The sequence below is a fragment of the Aotus nancymaae genome, unplaced genomic scaffold (assembly GCF_030222135.1).
Source record: "Aotus nancymaae isolate 86718 unplaced genomic scaffold, 86718_ANA_hifiasm-v0.15.2.pri h1tg000064l_0, whole genome shotgun sequence".
Taxonomy (NCBI): Eukaryota; Metazoa; Chordata; class Mammalia; order Primates; family Aotidae; genus Aotus; species Aotus nancymaae.
In genome coordinates, this window is record NW_026988478.1 from 9,296,777 (window position 1) to 9,311,248 (window position 14,472).

A 14,472-nucleotide genomic window follows, 5' to 3' on the forward strand; every position below is an offset into this window, starting at 1 on the left:
GTAATGTCTTTTAAAACAGCTTAAGTATATAATATTATGTTTTTAGATACTTTATATTTATTGGGCATGTTCTAGAATTGTGGCCTATAATTTATAAAAAGCATTTGTATCTTTGTTTTATTTTTTCACGTTTGTGTTGTACTCTTATAATGATTCCAAGCGCCTTTAAAAGGAAACCATTCTTTCACTCTTTGAAAGAAAGTAGAGTCTGGAAGTTATATTGGCCCATCTGCAGTTATTTTATAGGCAAGAGGAGCTGGGACAACAGGAATAGAATTTTAATCTTAAGCATGAAAGCAAACAGCCCTTACCTTGCTTCCAATTCAGGCAAGAGTTCTTTGAGTACTATTGCAAGGCTTTTGCCTTATGACAGCTACATTTCTTCTCATACCCATCTAATAGCAACCTTCTAACTACATTGTCTTGGAACATTCAACAGGCAAGTATTAGGTTTTGTTGATTTTTCTTTTAGTATCCCCAGAGGCAGCCTTCAGCTGTACCAAGCTTTCTATTTAGGAGATTTAAGCCATCTCCCTGACTACCAATTAATTTATTTGTTAATTCTCTGCTTACAGAGTTGCATAAATGTCAGTGATCTGTTCCAATCCTGTTTTTTTGTAAGCTAATTTTAGTGCATAATTTTGCAGAACACAAAGTTTTCCAAAACAAGTATATAGTGTTACAGTAGAAATGCATATATTTTTTAGGGGGGTCTTCTATAAGGCATTTTTAAGTAATAGGAAGTTAGATGTGAAGAAAACAGATAAACATTTTGTATCATAGAGCTTATATTCTGGTGAAGGGAGATAGGAAGAAAACAGATAAAAATATATTAATTAAAAATACTATGGAGAGAAACAGTGTTACAGAAGAATTAGGGATTGCCAAGTAAGTTGCTGTATAGGAAAAAATTCACAGAAAAGGTACCATTTGAACAAAGATCTGAAGGAGATGTGGGAGCTAGATATGTAGATATTTATTAAAGGGAGAGTAATTTGCAAAGAGGGACAGCCAGTTCAGAGATCCTGAGGCCAGAGTGTGTTTGGTATGTGATATGGTTTGGCCCTGTGTCCCACCCAAATCTCATCTCGAATTATAATCCCCGTATGTTGAGGGAGGGACCTGGGTGGGAGGTGACTGGATCATGGGGGCAGTTCTCCCATCCTGTTCTCATGATAGTGAGGGAGTTCTCACAAGATCCGATGGTTTTAAAAGTGGCAGTTTCTCCTGTGTGCGTGTTCTCTTCCAACACCTGTGAAGAGGTGCTTGGTTATCCTTTGCTTTCTGCCATGATTAAAAGTGTCCCGAGTCCTCCTGAACCATGCAGAACTGTGAGTCAATTAAACTTACTTTATTTATAAATTACCCAGTCTTAGGTATTTCCTTATAGAGTGTGTAAACAGTATAATTGGTACCAGGAGTGGGGCACTGCTATAAGGATAACCCCAAAATGCAGAAGTGATGTTGGAACTGGTAATAGGCAGAGCTTGGAGCAGTTTGGAGGGCTCAGAAGAAGACAGGACGATGTGGGAAAGTTTGGAACTTCCTAGAGACTTGCTGAATAGTTTTGACCAAAATACTGATGGTGAAGTCTAGGCTGAGGTGGTCTTAGATGGAGATGAAGAACTTATTGGGATCTGGAGCAAAGGTCACTCATGTTAAGTTTTAGCAAAGAGACTGGCAGCATTTTGTCCCTGCTCTAGAGATCTGTGGAACTTTGAACTTGAGAGAGATGATTTAGGTTATCTGGCAGAAATTTCTAAGCAGCAAAGCATTCAAGAGGTGACCTGGCTTATTCTGAATCCATTCAGTTGTATGTGTTCACAAAGAGATGGTTTGAAATTGAAATTTAAGTTAATTTATGTTTAAAAGGGAAGCAGAACATAAAGGTTTAGAAAATATACAGCTTGTCTATGTGGTAGAAAAGAAAAACCCATTTCTGGAGAAGAATTCAAGCTGGCTACAGAAATTTGCATAAGTAACCGGGAGTTGAATGTTAATAGCCAAGGCAATGGGGAAAATGTCTCCAGGGCATGTCAGAGATCTTCGTGGCAGCCCCTCCCATCACAGGCTCAGAGGCCTAGGAGGGAAAATGGTTTCATGGGCCAGGCCCAGGGTCCAGCTGCTCTGTGCAGCCTTGGGACTCAGCACCCTTCTTCCTAGCTGCTACAGCTCCAGCCATGGCTAAAAGGGTCTATGGTACAGCTCAGGCTGTTGCTTCAGAGGGTGCAAGCCCAAAGACTTGGCAGCTTCCATGTGGTGTTGGACCTGCTGGTATACAGAAGATGAGAGTTGAGGCTTGGCAGCAACCACCTAGATTTCAGAGGATGTATAGAAACACCTGGATGTCCAGGTAGAAGTCTGTGGCAGGGGAGGAGCCTTCATGGAGAACCTTTACTAGGGCAATGCAGAGGAAAAATGTGGAGTTGGAGCCTCCTACAGAGTCCCCACTGGGGCACTGCCTTGTGGAACTATAAGAAGAGGGCCACCATCCTGCAGACTCCAGAAAGATAGAGCCACTGACAGCTTGTACCATTTGCCTGGAAAAGCCATAGGCACTCAATGCCAGACCATGAAAGCAACCACAGGTACTCTACCCTGCAGAGCCACAGGAGTAGAGCTTCCCAAATCCGTGAGAACCCACCCCTGTGTCAGTGTGCTCTGGATGTGAGACATGGAGTCAAAGGAGATTTGGGGACATAAGATTTAATGACTGCCTGGCCAAGTTTTGGATTTGCATGGAGCCTGTGTTCCCTTTGTTTTGGCCATTTTCTCTTATTTGGAACAGAACATTTACCCAATGCCTGTGCTCCCATTGTATCTTGGAAGTAACCAACTTGCTTTTGATTTTACAGCCTCATAGGCAGAAGAGACTTACTTCCCTTGTCTCAGATGAGACTTTGGACTTTGCCTTTTGGGTTACTGCTGGAAGGAGTTAAGACTTTGGGGGACTATTTGGAAAGCATGATTGGTTTTGAAATGTGAAAAGGGGATTTGGGAGGGGTCTGGGTAGATTGATATGATTTATCGCTGTGTGCTTACCCAAATCTCATCTTGAATTGTAATCTCCACATGTCAAGGGAGGCACCTGGTGAGAGGTGATTGGATCATGGGGCAGTTTCCCTCATGCTGTTTGCATGATAGTGAGCAAGTTCTCATAAGATCTGATGGTTTTAAAACTGGCAATTTCCGCTGCATGCTTTCTTTCCTGCCACCTTGTAAAGAAGGTGCTTACTTCTGCTTCACCTTCTGCCATGATTGTAAGTTTCCTGAGGGCTCCCCTGCCATGCAGAACTGTGAGTCTGTTAAAATTTATTTATAAATTACCCAGTCTCAGATATTTATTTATAGCAGTGTGAAAATGGACTAACACAGTATGTAAAGGAACAGCAAGAAGGCCATTGTGACTGGAGCAGAGTATGTGAGGTAGAAAGTAGTCAGGGATAAAGTAAAAAAGTTAGCCTGGCCAGGTAATATGAAGCCTCATAGGCCATTGTTGTAACTTCAGCTTTTACTCTGAATAACATGGAAACCATAGAAGAGGTATGAAATGATTTAGGTTTTAAATGTATTCCTCTGGTGGGTATATAAATCATACATGGGATTTGGAAGTAGATCCAGAGAGACCAATTTAGGAACCAATTAGTAGTCTAGGAGAGAGAAAAAAGGGGCTTAGAATATAAGCAAGTGGTGACAGCAGAGATAATAAGAATGGCCAAATTCTAGATGTTGTTATAGAACATTGAATAGCTAGGAATCGTGTGGATATGGTATGTGTGTGTGAGATATGGATATGGTATGGTATGTGTGTGAGAAAAAAGAGGACTCCAAAGGTTTATGATTGAATATTAGGAAGAATAGAATTGCTGTGAATTGAGATGTGGAAGAATGTAGAAGTAGCCAGTTTTGAGGGGCAGGGAAATTCAAGAGTCTGACTTTGGTCATGTTAATTTTGAGATGCCTGTTTGACATCTAAGATACGTAGTAGGCTAGTATCTGGAATTCAGAGGGAGGTCTGGCCTGAAGATATACAGTGGTTGTCAGCATAAAAATTTAAGGTTGTGGAAGTGGATGAGATTGTCAAGGGTGAGACTATAGTTAGAAAACAGAAATGATAGACCGGGAGTGATGGCTCATGCCTGTAATCCCAGCACTTTTGGAAGTCAAGGCAGGCAGATCGCTTGAGGTAAGAAGTTTGAGACCAGCCTGGCCAACATGGTGAAACCTCATCTACTAAAAGTACAAAAATTAGCCAGATGTGGTGGCAGGCACCTGTAGTCCTAGCTACTCAGGAGGATGGGGCAGGATAATCACTTGAACCTGGTTGACAGAGGTTGCAGTGAGCCAAGATCACACCACTGCACTCCAGTTCTTAAGATACCATCTTAAGAAGGGATAGAAAGATTGAATGTGTGCTCACTTCAGCAGCACATACACTAAAATTGGAATAATACAGAGAAGATGAGCATGGTTCCTGTGCAAGGATGACATGCAGATCTGTGAAGTGTTCCGTATTTCTCCAGAAGAGGCTGGGGACCTATATTCAACATCCTAAAATAAAAAAAGTCTTCAACCAAGAATTTCATATCCAGCCAAACTAAGCTTCCTAAGTTAAGAAGAAATAAGATCCTTTTTAGATAAACAAATGTTGAGGGAGTTTGCTACCACCAGACCTGCCTTACAAGTGATCCTGAAGGGAGTACTAAATACTGAATGGAAAGATCACTACCACCTAATATAAAAACACACTTAAATACACAGACCAGTTACACTATAAAGCAACCATATAAACTAGCATAATAACCAGCTAAAAACACGATAAAAATCCACACATATCATTACTAACTTTGAATGTTAACAGGCTTAGTGACCCACATACAAGGTATAGGTGGCAAGCTGGATATAAAAAAAGGCAAGACCCAATGGTATTTGGTGTTCAAGAGACCCATCTCACATGTAATGATACCCATAGGCTCAAAATGAAGGGATGGAGAAAAATCTACCAAGTAAATGGAAATCAGAGAAAAGCAGGGTTGCCACCCTGATTTCAGACAAAGCAGAGTCTAAACCAACAACGATTTTAAAAAAGGCAAAGAAGGGCATTACACAATGGTAAAGGGGTCATTCAACAAGAAGACCTAACTATGGTAAATATATATGGAACCAACACAGAAGCACCCAGATTCATAAAGCAACTTCTTAGAAACCCACAAAGAGACATAGACTCCCACACAATAATAATGGGAGACTTCAGCATTCCACTGACAGTATGAGACAGATCATCGGGGCAGAAAGTTAACAAAGATATTCAAGACCTGAACTCAGCATTGAACCAAATGGATCTGACAGACCTCTACAGAACTCTCCACCCAGAACAACAGAATGTATATTCCTTTCATTGCCATGTGGCACATACTCTAAATTGGACCACAGAATTGGACAAAAAACAATCCTCAGCAAATGCAAAAGAACCAAATCCTACCAAACACTCTGTTGGACCACAGAGTAGTCAAAATAGAAGTTGAGATTTTAAAAATAGCTTCAATCATACAATTACATGGAAATTAAAAACGTACTCCTGAATGACTTTTGGATAAATAGTGAAATTAAGGCAGAAACTAAGAAGTTCTTTGAAAGTAATGAGAATAAAGATATAACATGCCAGAATCTCTGGGACACAGCTAAGGCAGCATTAAGAGGGAAATTCATAGTACTAAAATGTCTACATCAAAAAGTTAGAAAAATCTCAAATTAATAACCTAACATCACAACTGAAAGAATTAGAGAAGGAAAAACAAATTAACCCAAACCTAGCAGAAGATAAGAAATAATCAAAATCAGAGATGAAGTGAAGGAAATCAAGACGCAAAATACCATTCAAAAGATCAACAATTCCAGGAGTTGGTTTTTTGAAAAAATTAATAAGATACATTGCTAGCTAAGCTAATAAAATAGGGAGAAGATCCAAATAAACCCAATTAGAAATTACCAAGGAGATGTTACCACTGACTCTAAAGAAATAAAAACAATTATCAGAAACAACTATGAACACATCTATGCACACAGACTATAAAACCTACAAGAGATGAATAAATTCCTAGACACATACCCACTCCTAAGACTGATCCAGGAAGAAATTGATTCCCAGAACAGACCCATGGGGTCTCTGAAATTGAATCAGTAATAAATACCCTACCAGCAACAACAAAAGAAAGCCCAGGATCTGAGAGATTCATAGCTGAATTCTACAAGATGTACAAAGAAGAGCTGGTACCACTCCTACTGAAACTATTTCAAAAAATTGAGGAGGAAGGACTCCTCCCCAACTAATTATTTGAGGCTAGCATTATCCTGATACCAAAATCTGGCAGACACACACACACACAAAAGAAAATACTTTAGCCCAGTATTCTTTATGAATATCAATGCAAAAATCCTTGACAAAATACTGGCAAACCAAATTCAGCAGCACATCAAAAAGCTAATCCACAGTAATCAAGTAGGCTTAATTCCCGGGATGCAGGTTTTGTTCAATATAGGAAAATTAAGTGTGATTTATCACATAAAGAACTGAAGACAAAAACCACATAATTATTTCAATAGATACAGAAAAGGCTTTTGATAAAATTCAACATTCCTTCATATTAAAAATTCTCAGTAAACTAGATATTGAAGGAACATGCCTCAGAATAGTAAGAGCCATCTATGCCCAACTCACAGCCATCATAATACTGAATGGGCGAAAGCTGGAAGCATTCCCCTTGAAAACTGACACAAAACAAGGATGCCCTCTCTTACCACTCCTATTCAATATAGTATTGGAAGTGCTGGCCAGAGCAATCAGGAAAGAGAAAGAAGTGGCATCCAAATAGGAAGAGAGGAAGTAAAACTATCACTGTTTGAACATGACATGTTTCTGTATCTAGACAACCCTGTGTCTCGGCCCAAAAGCTCCTAGATCTGATAAACAGCTTCAGTAAAGTTTCAGGATACAAAAATCAATATAAAAGAAAACACTAGCATTCCTATACACAACCAACAGCTAAACCGAGAGCCAATTCACAACTGCCACAAAAAGAATAAAATACCTAGGAATACAGCTAACCGGGGGGTGAAAGATCTCTATAATAAGAATTACAAAACACTGCTCAAAGAAATCAGAGAAGACACAAACACATGGGAAAAACATCTTATGTTGATAGATAGGAAGAATCAGTATCATTAAGATGGCCATACTGCTCAAAGGAATTTACAGACTCAGTGCTGTTCCTATCAAACTACCAAAAACATTCATCACAGAACTAGAGAAACCTTTTTAAAAAATCGTATGGAACCAAAACAAAGAGCCTGAGTAGCCAAGGCAATCCTAAACAAAAAGAACACAGCTGTGAGGTATCGTGTTACCTGACTTCAAACTATACTACAGGGATACAGTAACCAAAACAGCATTGTACTGGTACAAAAACCAGGCACATTGACCAATGGAATACAGTAGAGAACCCAGAAATAAGACCACACACCTACAACTATCTGATCTTTGACAAACCTGACAAAAACAAGCAATGGGGAAAGGATTCCCTATTTAATAAATGGTACTGGCAGAATTGGCTAGCCACATGCAGAAAATTGAAACCGGATTCCTTCCTTACATCATATACGGAAATCAACTCAAGATGAATTAAAGACTCAAATGTAAAACCCAAAACTCTAAAAACCGTGGAAGACAACCTAGGCAATACCATTCTGTACATAGGAATGGGCAATGATTTCATCACAAAGACATCAAAAGCAATCATAACAGAGTAAACAGGCAACCTACAGAATAGGAGAAAATATTTGCAAACTCTGCATCTGAGAAAGGTCTAAATATCCAGCATCTATAAGGAACTTAAACAAATTGACAAGAGAAACACAACTCCATTAGAAAGTGAGTAAAGGACATGAGCACTTTTCAAAAGAAGACATACGTGTGGCCAACTAACATGGTAAAAAGCTCAGTATCACTGATTATTAGAGAAATCCAAATCAAAACCTCAATGTGATACCATCTTACACCAGTCAGAATGGCTGTTATTAAAATGTCAAAAAAAAAAAAACAGATGCTGATAAGGTTGCAGTGAAAAGGGAACACTTATACACTGTTGATGCAAGTGTAAATTAATTCAACCATTGTGGAAGGCAGTACTGTGCTTCCTCAAGGAGCTAAAAACAAGAACTGCCCTTCAACCCAGCAATCTCATTACTGGCTTTATACCCTGAGGAATATAAATCATTCTATGATAAAGGCACATGCATGCAAATGTTCATTGCGGCATTATTCACAATAGCAAAACATGGAATCAACCCAAGTGCCCATTAGTGACATATTAGATTAAGAAAATGTGGTACATGTGCACCATGGAATACTGTGTAGCCATAAAAAAGAACGTATTTTGCAGGAACAGGGGTGGAGCTGGAGGCCATTATTCTTAGCAAACTAACGCAGGAATAGAAAACCAAATATTGCATGTTCTCACTTATAAGTGGGAGCTAAATGATGAGAACTCATGAACACAAAGGGAACAACAGACACTGGGGCCTTCTTCAGGGTGAAAGGTGGGAAGAGGGAGAGGATCAGAAAAAATTATTGAGTACTAGGCTTAGTACCTGGGTGATGAAATAATCTGTATAACAAAGCCCTTGAGTTTACCTACATGACACAGTTGCATATGTACTCCCAAACCTACAGTGAAAGTTAAAAAACAAAAAGAAAGATTGAATGCTGGAACACTCTGTTAAAACTAGGGTGGAAATAAAAGGGTGAATGTGGTATATAATGGAAGCCAAAGGAAAAAAATTTTTCAAAGAGGGAAAAGTAATGATCACCAAAGTCAAATGCTGCTAATAAAGTATGATAAAGATATGAAAATAGACCACGGAATTAAGCATTGTGACCTTCACTAAAGCAGTCAGGACATGAATCGCTCAAGAAATCAGCATATTTGAATAGTATGTAATCATGTTTCTTTAGCTGTATCCTCCCTAACTCAAAATTAATGCTTAAAAAGCCCTAACTCTTAGAACATTTCCAGGAGATTGAAATCAGTTTTTCACACTTACCTATATAATTTTTTTTCCTTAACAGTTTTCAAGCATTGCTTTTGTTTATCTCCGTACCAACTGAGCTGTAGTGCTTTTTCATTTGTATGTTAATTCTTATTAAGACTAAAGACCTAGAATTGTTATAGTTGAAAGGGACTATATTTAGGCCCACTTGAATTTTATTGTTATTTATCTGGTATGCCTGATATTTTGTTACTTACTCTTAATTGCATATGAATTTAATTGTTTAGTAAATTATCAATTTTTTAAAAAAAACAGAAATATGTTGGTGAAGTCTTTGACATCGTCAGTCAACAATCAACAGCCAGGCCAGGATGCATTATTGCATTAGATCCTATTACCAAACTTGTAAGTATTAATTTTTTGTGGGGGAGGTATATTGAAAAAAGAGTTTATGAAAGCATTTTGCATAAAATCCGTATACTGATATAATTTGTTAATTTGCTATATAATTGCAGGTAAAGTAGATTCAGTAATTAACTCATCACTTAATAGGTAACATACTATTGTACATTTTACTTTCTGGACTTCAAACTAGAAAATGAATTATAATCCTCATTACTATATTCACAACCAAATAATTTTAAAACTTTGACTCTTAAACACATTATAAATATTAATATTATGTTACCATTAGATTTAATAAAGTGGTGTTAGGTTCCTTGTCCATGGCTATGAAAATCACTGAAAAGAAAACTAGGTTGCAATTTGTGACTAAATAAAAGACATTGGTGGATATTATTTCTTTTCTTTTTTTTTCTTTTACTAATTTTTATTTATAATTGACACATAATAATTGTATATATTTATGGGTTACAGTGTGATGTCTTACTTATAAAGACTCATTGTAATCAAAGTAAATCATCTTTACCTAAATTTTTTATTTTCATCTGTTTAATCTAATGGAGGTACCATAGACTTATATTCTGCTGAACTTTTGACTTCTTATTCTGCCTTTAAATATCTCATTATGAAGTATTATGTTTCTGGCTATTTAGCATTAGGTAAATAACACATATGTCAATTATGTTGGTATTTATTTACATTCAGCATGGCAGAAAAACCCAACTGCTTCATGTTTTTCAAGAAGACTTCATTTTGAATAACCTTGAGAAGAAAAGTCTTGGTAAAGACAGCATTTTATCTAATGCAGGTAAGGAAGTATTGTTTATGTTTATGTAATGAGAGATACTACTTACAGTATGTTAGGCAGTTAACAAAAATGAATTGGTAAAATGTTTTACATTGTTTATTTGAAGTAAAAGTTGTTCGGGGTAGGTTATTTTAACTTGGCATATTCAGCAAGTTGTCTCTTTTATACATGTTAACAGTGAAAATATCATTAATACCAACAGGTAGCTCACCTAATGGATTTTCTGAGAAGTTCTACCTAATTGTAATAGAGTGCACTCAAGACAACCGTTCATTATTACACATGTGGAATTTACATCTAAAGTCAATTCCTGTCTCATTGGGTGAGTCTTGTGTGTGTTTGTGTATGTGTAACTTTAAGTAGGTATAAGTTAACAGATTACACAAAATTAGGTAATTTGGGTCATATTTCTTAAAGCCATCTCATTAAGTGGTGAAAACTGTAGATTATTCAATTAATTCAAAAAGCTTTTTCTTACTTTCTTTCTGTAAAGAATCATACTAATGTGTTTACTATTTTATCGTTTATAAGGCAGTTTTAGATTGTGAAATGTAGCAATTGTAATATTTATAGGGTTCCTCTGCCTCAGTTTTTGGTTCTTATGTTTTATAGAAGAAAAAGGAGATACAAAATTATCTGAAGCAGTTTGGCAGCCAGAAGAACATTATTCTTCTTCTCCAGAGAAGATCCCATCTCCGTTTTCACAAAAGTATGAGGCTTGCAGAGCAAATCTCCAGAGTACCAGCAAGTTGACTCTGTTTTCAGAAATGGTTTATAGCCAAGAATTGCGTTTGCCAGAAGGAGTTGAGATAATAAGTATTAAGCCATCAGCAGGTTTGTAAATTTTATGAAAGGCTAATTTTGTAACACGTGAGTGTTTGCCGGGTATTTAAAAATAGGTGCTGCAACTACCTCTTAAATCCACACAGAACCAGAAATGGAAATAATATATTCAAGTACCCTAAATTGAAGACTTATATTTCTCATTATGTTTTCAGATTACTCTGACATTTGTCAGCCAGTTCTAGTCTTAAATATTGATTTCTAAAACACATTTTCTTTGTCTTTTTGGGACAGTTTTTGACAGTTTCTAGAGCAAAGATGGTAACTAAGTTGTACCTTATTTGCAGACTTTGATGGTATTGGCAATAGCTGCCTGGAGCTGTGATTCTGAGTGTTTGGTTTCTGCTATATATTTATTATCCTTATTCTAAAGCAGTGGTTTTCAAAGTATCTTCAGGCCAGCAGCATCAGTGTCCTGGAAACTTGTTAGAAATGAAAATTCTTGGGCCACCCGGGGTTACTGAATCTCAAACTTTGGGATCAGGCCCAGTGGCCTGGTCTTACAAATCTTCCAAGTGATTTTATGCATACAAAAGGTCAAGAACCTCTGTTCTGGAGTATCAAGAACACTAATCAGAAATAAAAATCAAGGCCCCTGTTTTAAGAAACTAACAGTACATGATTACTTTAAGCCTAAGCAAATGTTAAGTTCCAGTTAGGAATTTTCTCAGCATCTGTTATATCAAATATACTTCAATCATAAAGGGCCCTGTAAAGTGACCATTTAGTACTTAGTAAACATAGGCCATTCATATTTATATTGAAAAATGTGAAAGAGAAGGAGCCAGTGAGTGTTGACAAATTTTTTAAAAAATGTATTGATACCTTTAAAATTAGATTTATAATGTATAAAACTAGCAAAGAGTTGTGAAACAAATTCTGGATTGAGAATCAGAGCTAGAGTTCAAGGTTTTAAATTCTGCCTATGACTAGTTGTTTGATTTAGGCCCAAGATGTTTAACCCATAAAATGCAGGAATTGAAGTAAATTATCTCAGAGTTCCCTTTCAGCTCTAGGTTTTGGTGATACTTTCTTTTTATATACCTTTCTGATGTCACTAAAAGCCTCTTTCTTACTATTCTTGCTACCCCTTCTTAACCTAAGTAAATATAGGTTGTCATGTTCTTAACAGTAATTAATACAAAGAGACTAAAACCTTTAGTAAAAAAACAGAAGTATTTAACCAAATTTGATGTTTTGTTAATGGATTATTTTTATTTTAGGACATCTAAGTTCATCTTCTATATATCCTGCATGCAGTGCTCCTTATTTATTGGCAACTTCATGTTCAGATGAGAAAGTAAGATTCTGGAGATGCAGAGTAACAGATGGAGAATCTGCTACATCAAAGAATGGAAAAATTGATCTTGCATACATTTGGGAAGAATGGCCATTACTTATTGAAGATGGACTTCAGAGCAATAGTAGTATAACTGTAGCTGGTAGACCTGTAGAAGTTAGCTGTGCTCATACAAATCGTTTAGCAGTAGCTTATAAGCAGCCTGCATCTAATAGTAGATCTTCCCAGGACTTTGTGATGCATGTAAGTATTTTTGAATGTGAGTCAACAGGAGGTTCATGTTGGGTTCTTGAACAGACAATTCATTTAGATGAGTTAAACACAGTATTGGATTCTGGCATTAGTGTTGATAGCAATTTAGTGGCCTATAATAAACAAGAAATGTATTTATTTAGTAAAGAGAATATCACGTCAAACACAAAGCATTTAGTTCACTTAGATTGGATGTCTAGAGAAGATGGTTCTCATATCCTGACTGTAGGAATTGGATCAAAACTTTTTATGTATGGACCCCTGGCTGGCAAAGTACAAGAACAGACTGGTAAGGAAAGCCTGGCATTTCCCGTCTGGGAGAGTACTAAAGTTGTGCCCCTTTCTAAATTTGTACTATTACGAAGTGTGGACTTGGTTTCTTCTGTAGATGGCTCCCCACCTTTTCCTGTTTCTTTATCTTGGGTCCGGGATGGCATCCTTGTGGTAGGAATGGACTGTGAAATGCATGTGTATTCCCAATGGCAGCCATCTTCTAAACAAGAACCTGTTATAACAGATTCATACAGTGGGAGTACTCCATCTATAACAAGTTTAATAAAACAGAGTAACTCCAGTTCTGGGTTACATCCTCCAAAGAAAACTCTGACTCGATCCATGACCAGTCTCGCACAGAAAATCTGTGGAAAGAAAACTGCATTCGATCCTTCCATGGATATGGAAGATTCAGGTCTTTTTGAAGCAGCTCATGTACTTTCTCCAACTCTACCTCAGTATCATCCTTTGCAGCTTTTGGAACTCATGGATCTTGGTAAAGTTCGGAGAGCCAAGGCCATCTTGTCACATCTTGTTAAGTGCATTGCTGGGGAAGTTGTGGCTCTGAATGAAGCTGAATCTAATCATGAACGCCGCCTTAGGTCTCTCACAATCAGTGCTAGTGGAAGCACTACCAGAGACCCCCAGGCATTCAACAAGGCCGAAAATACAGATTACACAGAAATAGATTCTGTTCCTCCACTTCCTTTATATGCATTACTTGCAGCGGATGATGATAGCTGTTACTCATCTTTGGAGAAATCTAGTAATGAGAGTACCTTAAGTAAATCAAACCAGTTGTCAAAAGAAAGTTATGATGAGCTTTTTCAGACCCCACCTCTAATGACTGATATTCATATGTTAGAGACAGATGAAGAAAATACAAAGCCTAGAGTTATTGACCTTTCACAATACAGTCCAACTTACTTTGGACCTGAGCATGCTCAGGTTCTTTCTGGCCACTTACTTCACTCTAGTTTACCAGGACTCAGCCGGATGGAGCAGATGTCTTTGATGGCCTTAGCAGATACAATTGCAACTACAAGCACTGAAATTGGAGAAAGCAGAGACAGAAGCCAAGGTAAAACTAAAATCCATACTGATAACAACTTTTACTTATTTTCACAGAAAATAATTTTAAATAATTTTTATTAAAATGATGCATTTGCTAGGCACAGGGGCTTATGCCTGTAAATTCAGCTCTTTGAAAGGCTGAGGCAGGAGGATCACTTGAACCTACGAGTTTAAGACCAACCTAGGCAACAAAGTGATACCCCCATCTCTATGAAAAATAAAAAACTAGCCAGGTATGGTTCCTCACACCTACAGTCCTAGTGACTCAGGAGGCTGAGGGGGAATGATGCTTGAGTCCAGGAGGTTGAGACTGCAGTGAATTGATTGTGCCACTGCACTGCAGCCTGGACAATAGGGCAAGACCCTGTCTCTTAAAAAAATACCATAAAGGTTTTTTTTGGAAACATCTTTGCTACCTTTAATAGTACATATTGAGGGTTTGCTGTTTATGATAGTCTCGGAGGGGGGTGGTTTA

The 14,472-nt window shown here is 37.5% G+C and overlaps 1 protein-coding gene and 1 non-coding gene across 5 annotated transcripts in view; both read left to right on the forward strand.

Annotated features, from left to right (window-relative positions):
• DMXL1 (Dmx like 1) overlaps positions 1-14,472 on the forward strand; it is a 176,627-nt gene that overhangs the window by 57,880 nt on the left and 104,275 nt on the right. For all 4 annotated transcript variants that reach the window (XM_012448600.3, XM_012448606.2, XM_064366214.1 and 1 more), the window contains exons 14-18: positions 9,361-9,450; positions 10,153-10,255; positions 10,458-10,577; positions 10,868-11,089; positions 12,322-14,004. In XM_012448600.3, coding sequence (XP_012304023.2) covers positions 9,361-9,450; positions 10,153-10,255; positions 10,458-10,577; positions 10,868-11,089; positions 12,322-14,004 — 2,218 coding nt within the window. The remainder of the gene's footprint in view (positions 1-9,360; positions 9,451-10,152; positions 10,256-10,457; positions 10,578-10,867; positions 11,090-12,321; positions 14,005-14,472) is intronic.
• LOC135270571 (U6 spliceosomal RNA) lies at positions 4,413-4,519 on the forward strand. The gene has a single exon (XR_010338728.1). It is a non-coding gene; the product is annotated as a U6 spliceosomal RNA (small nuclear RNA).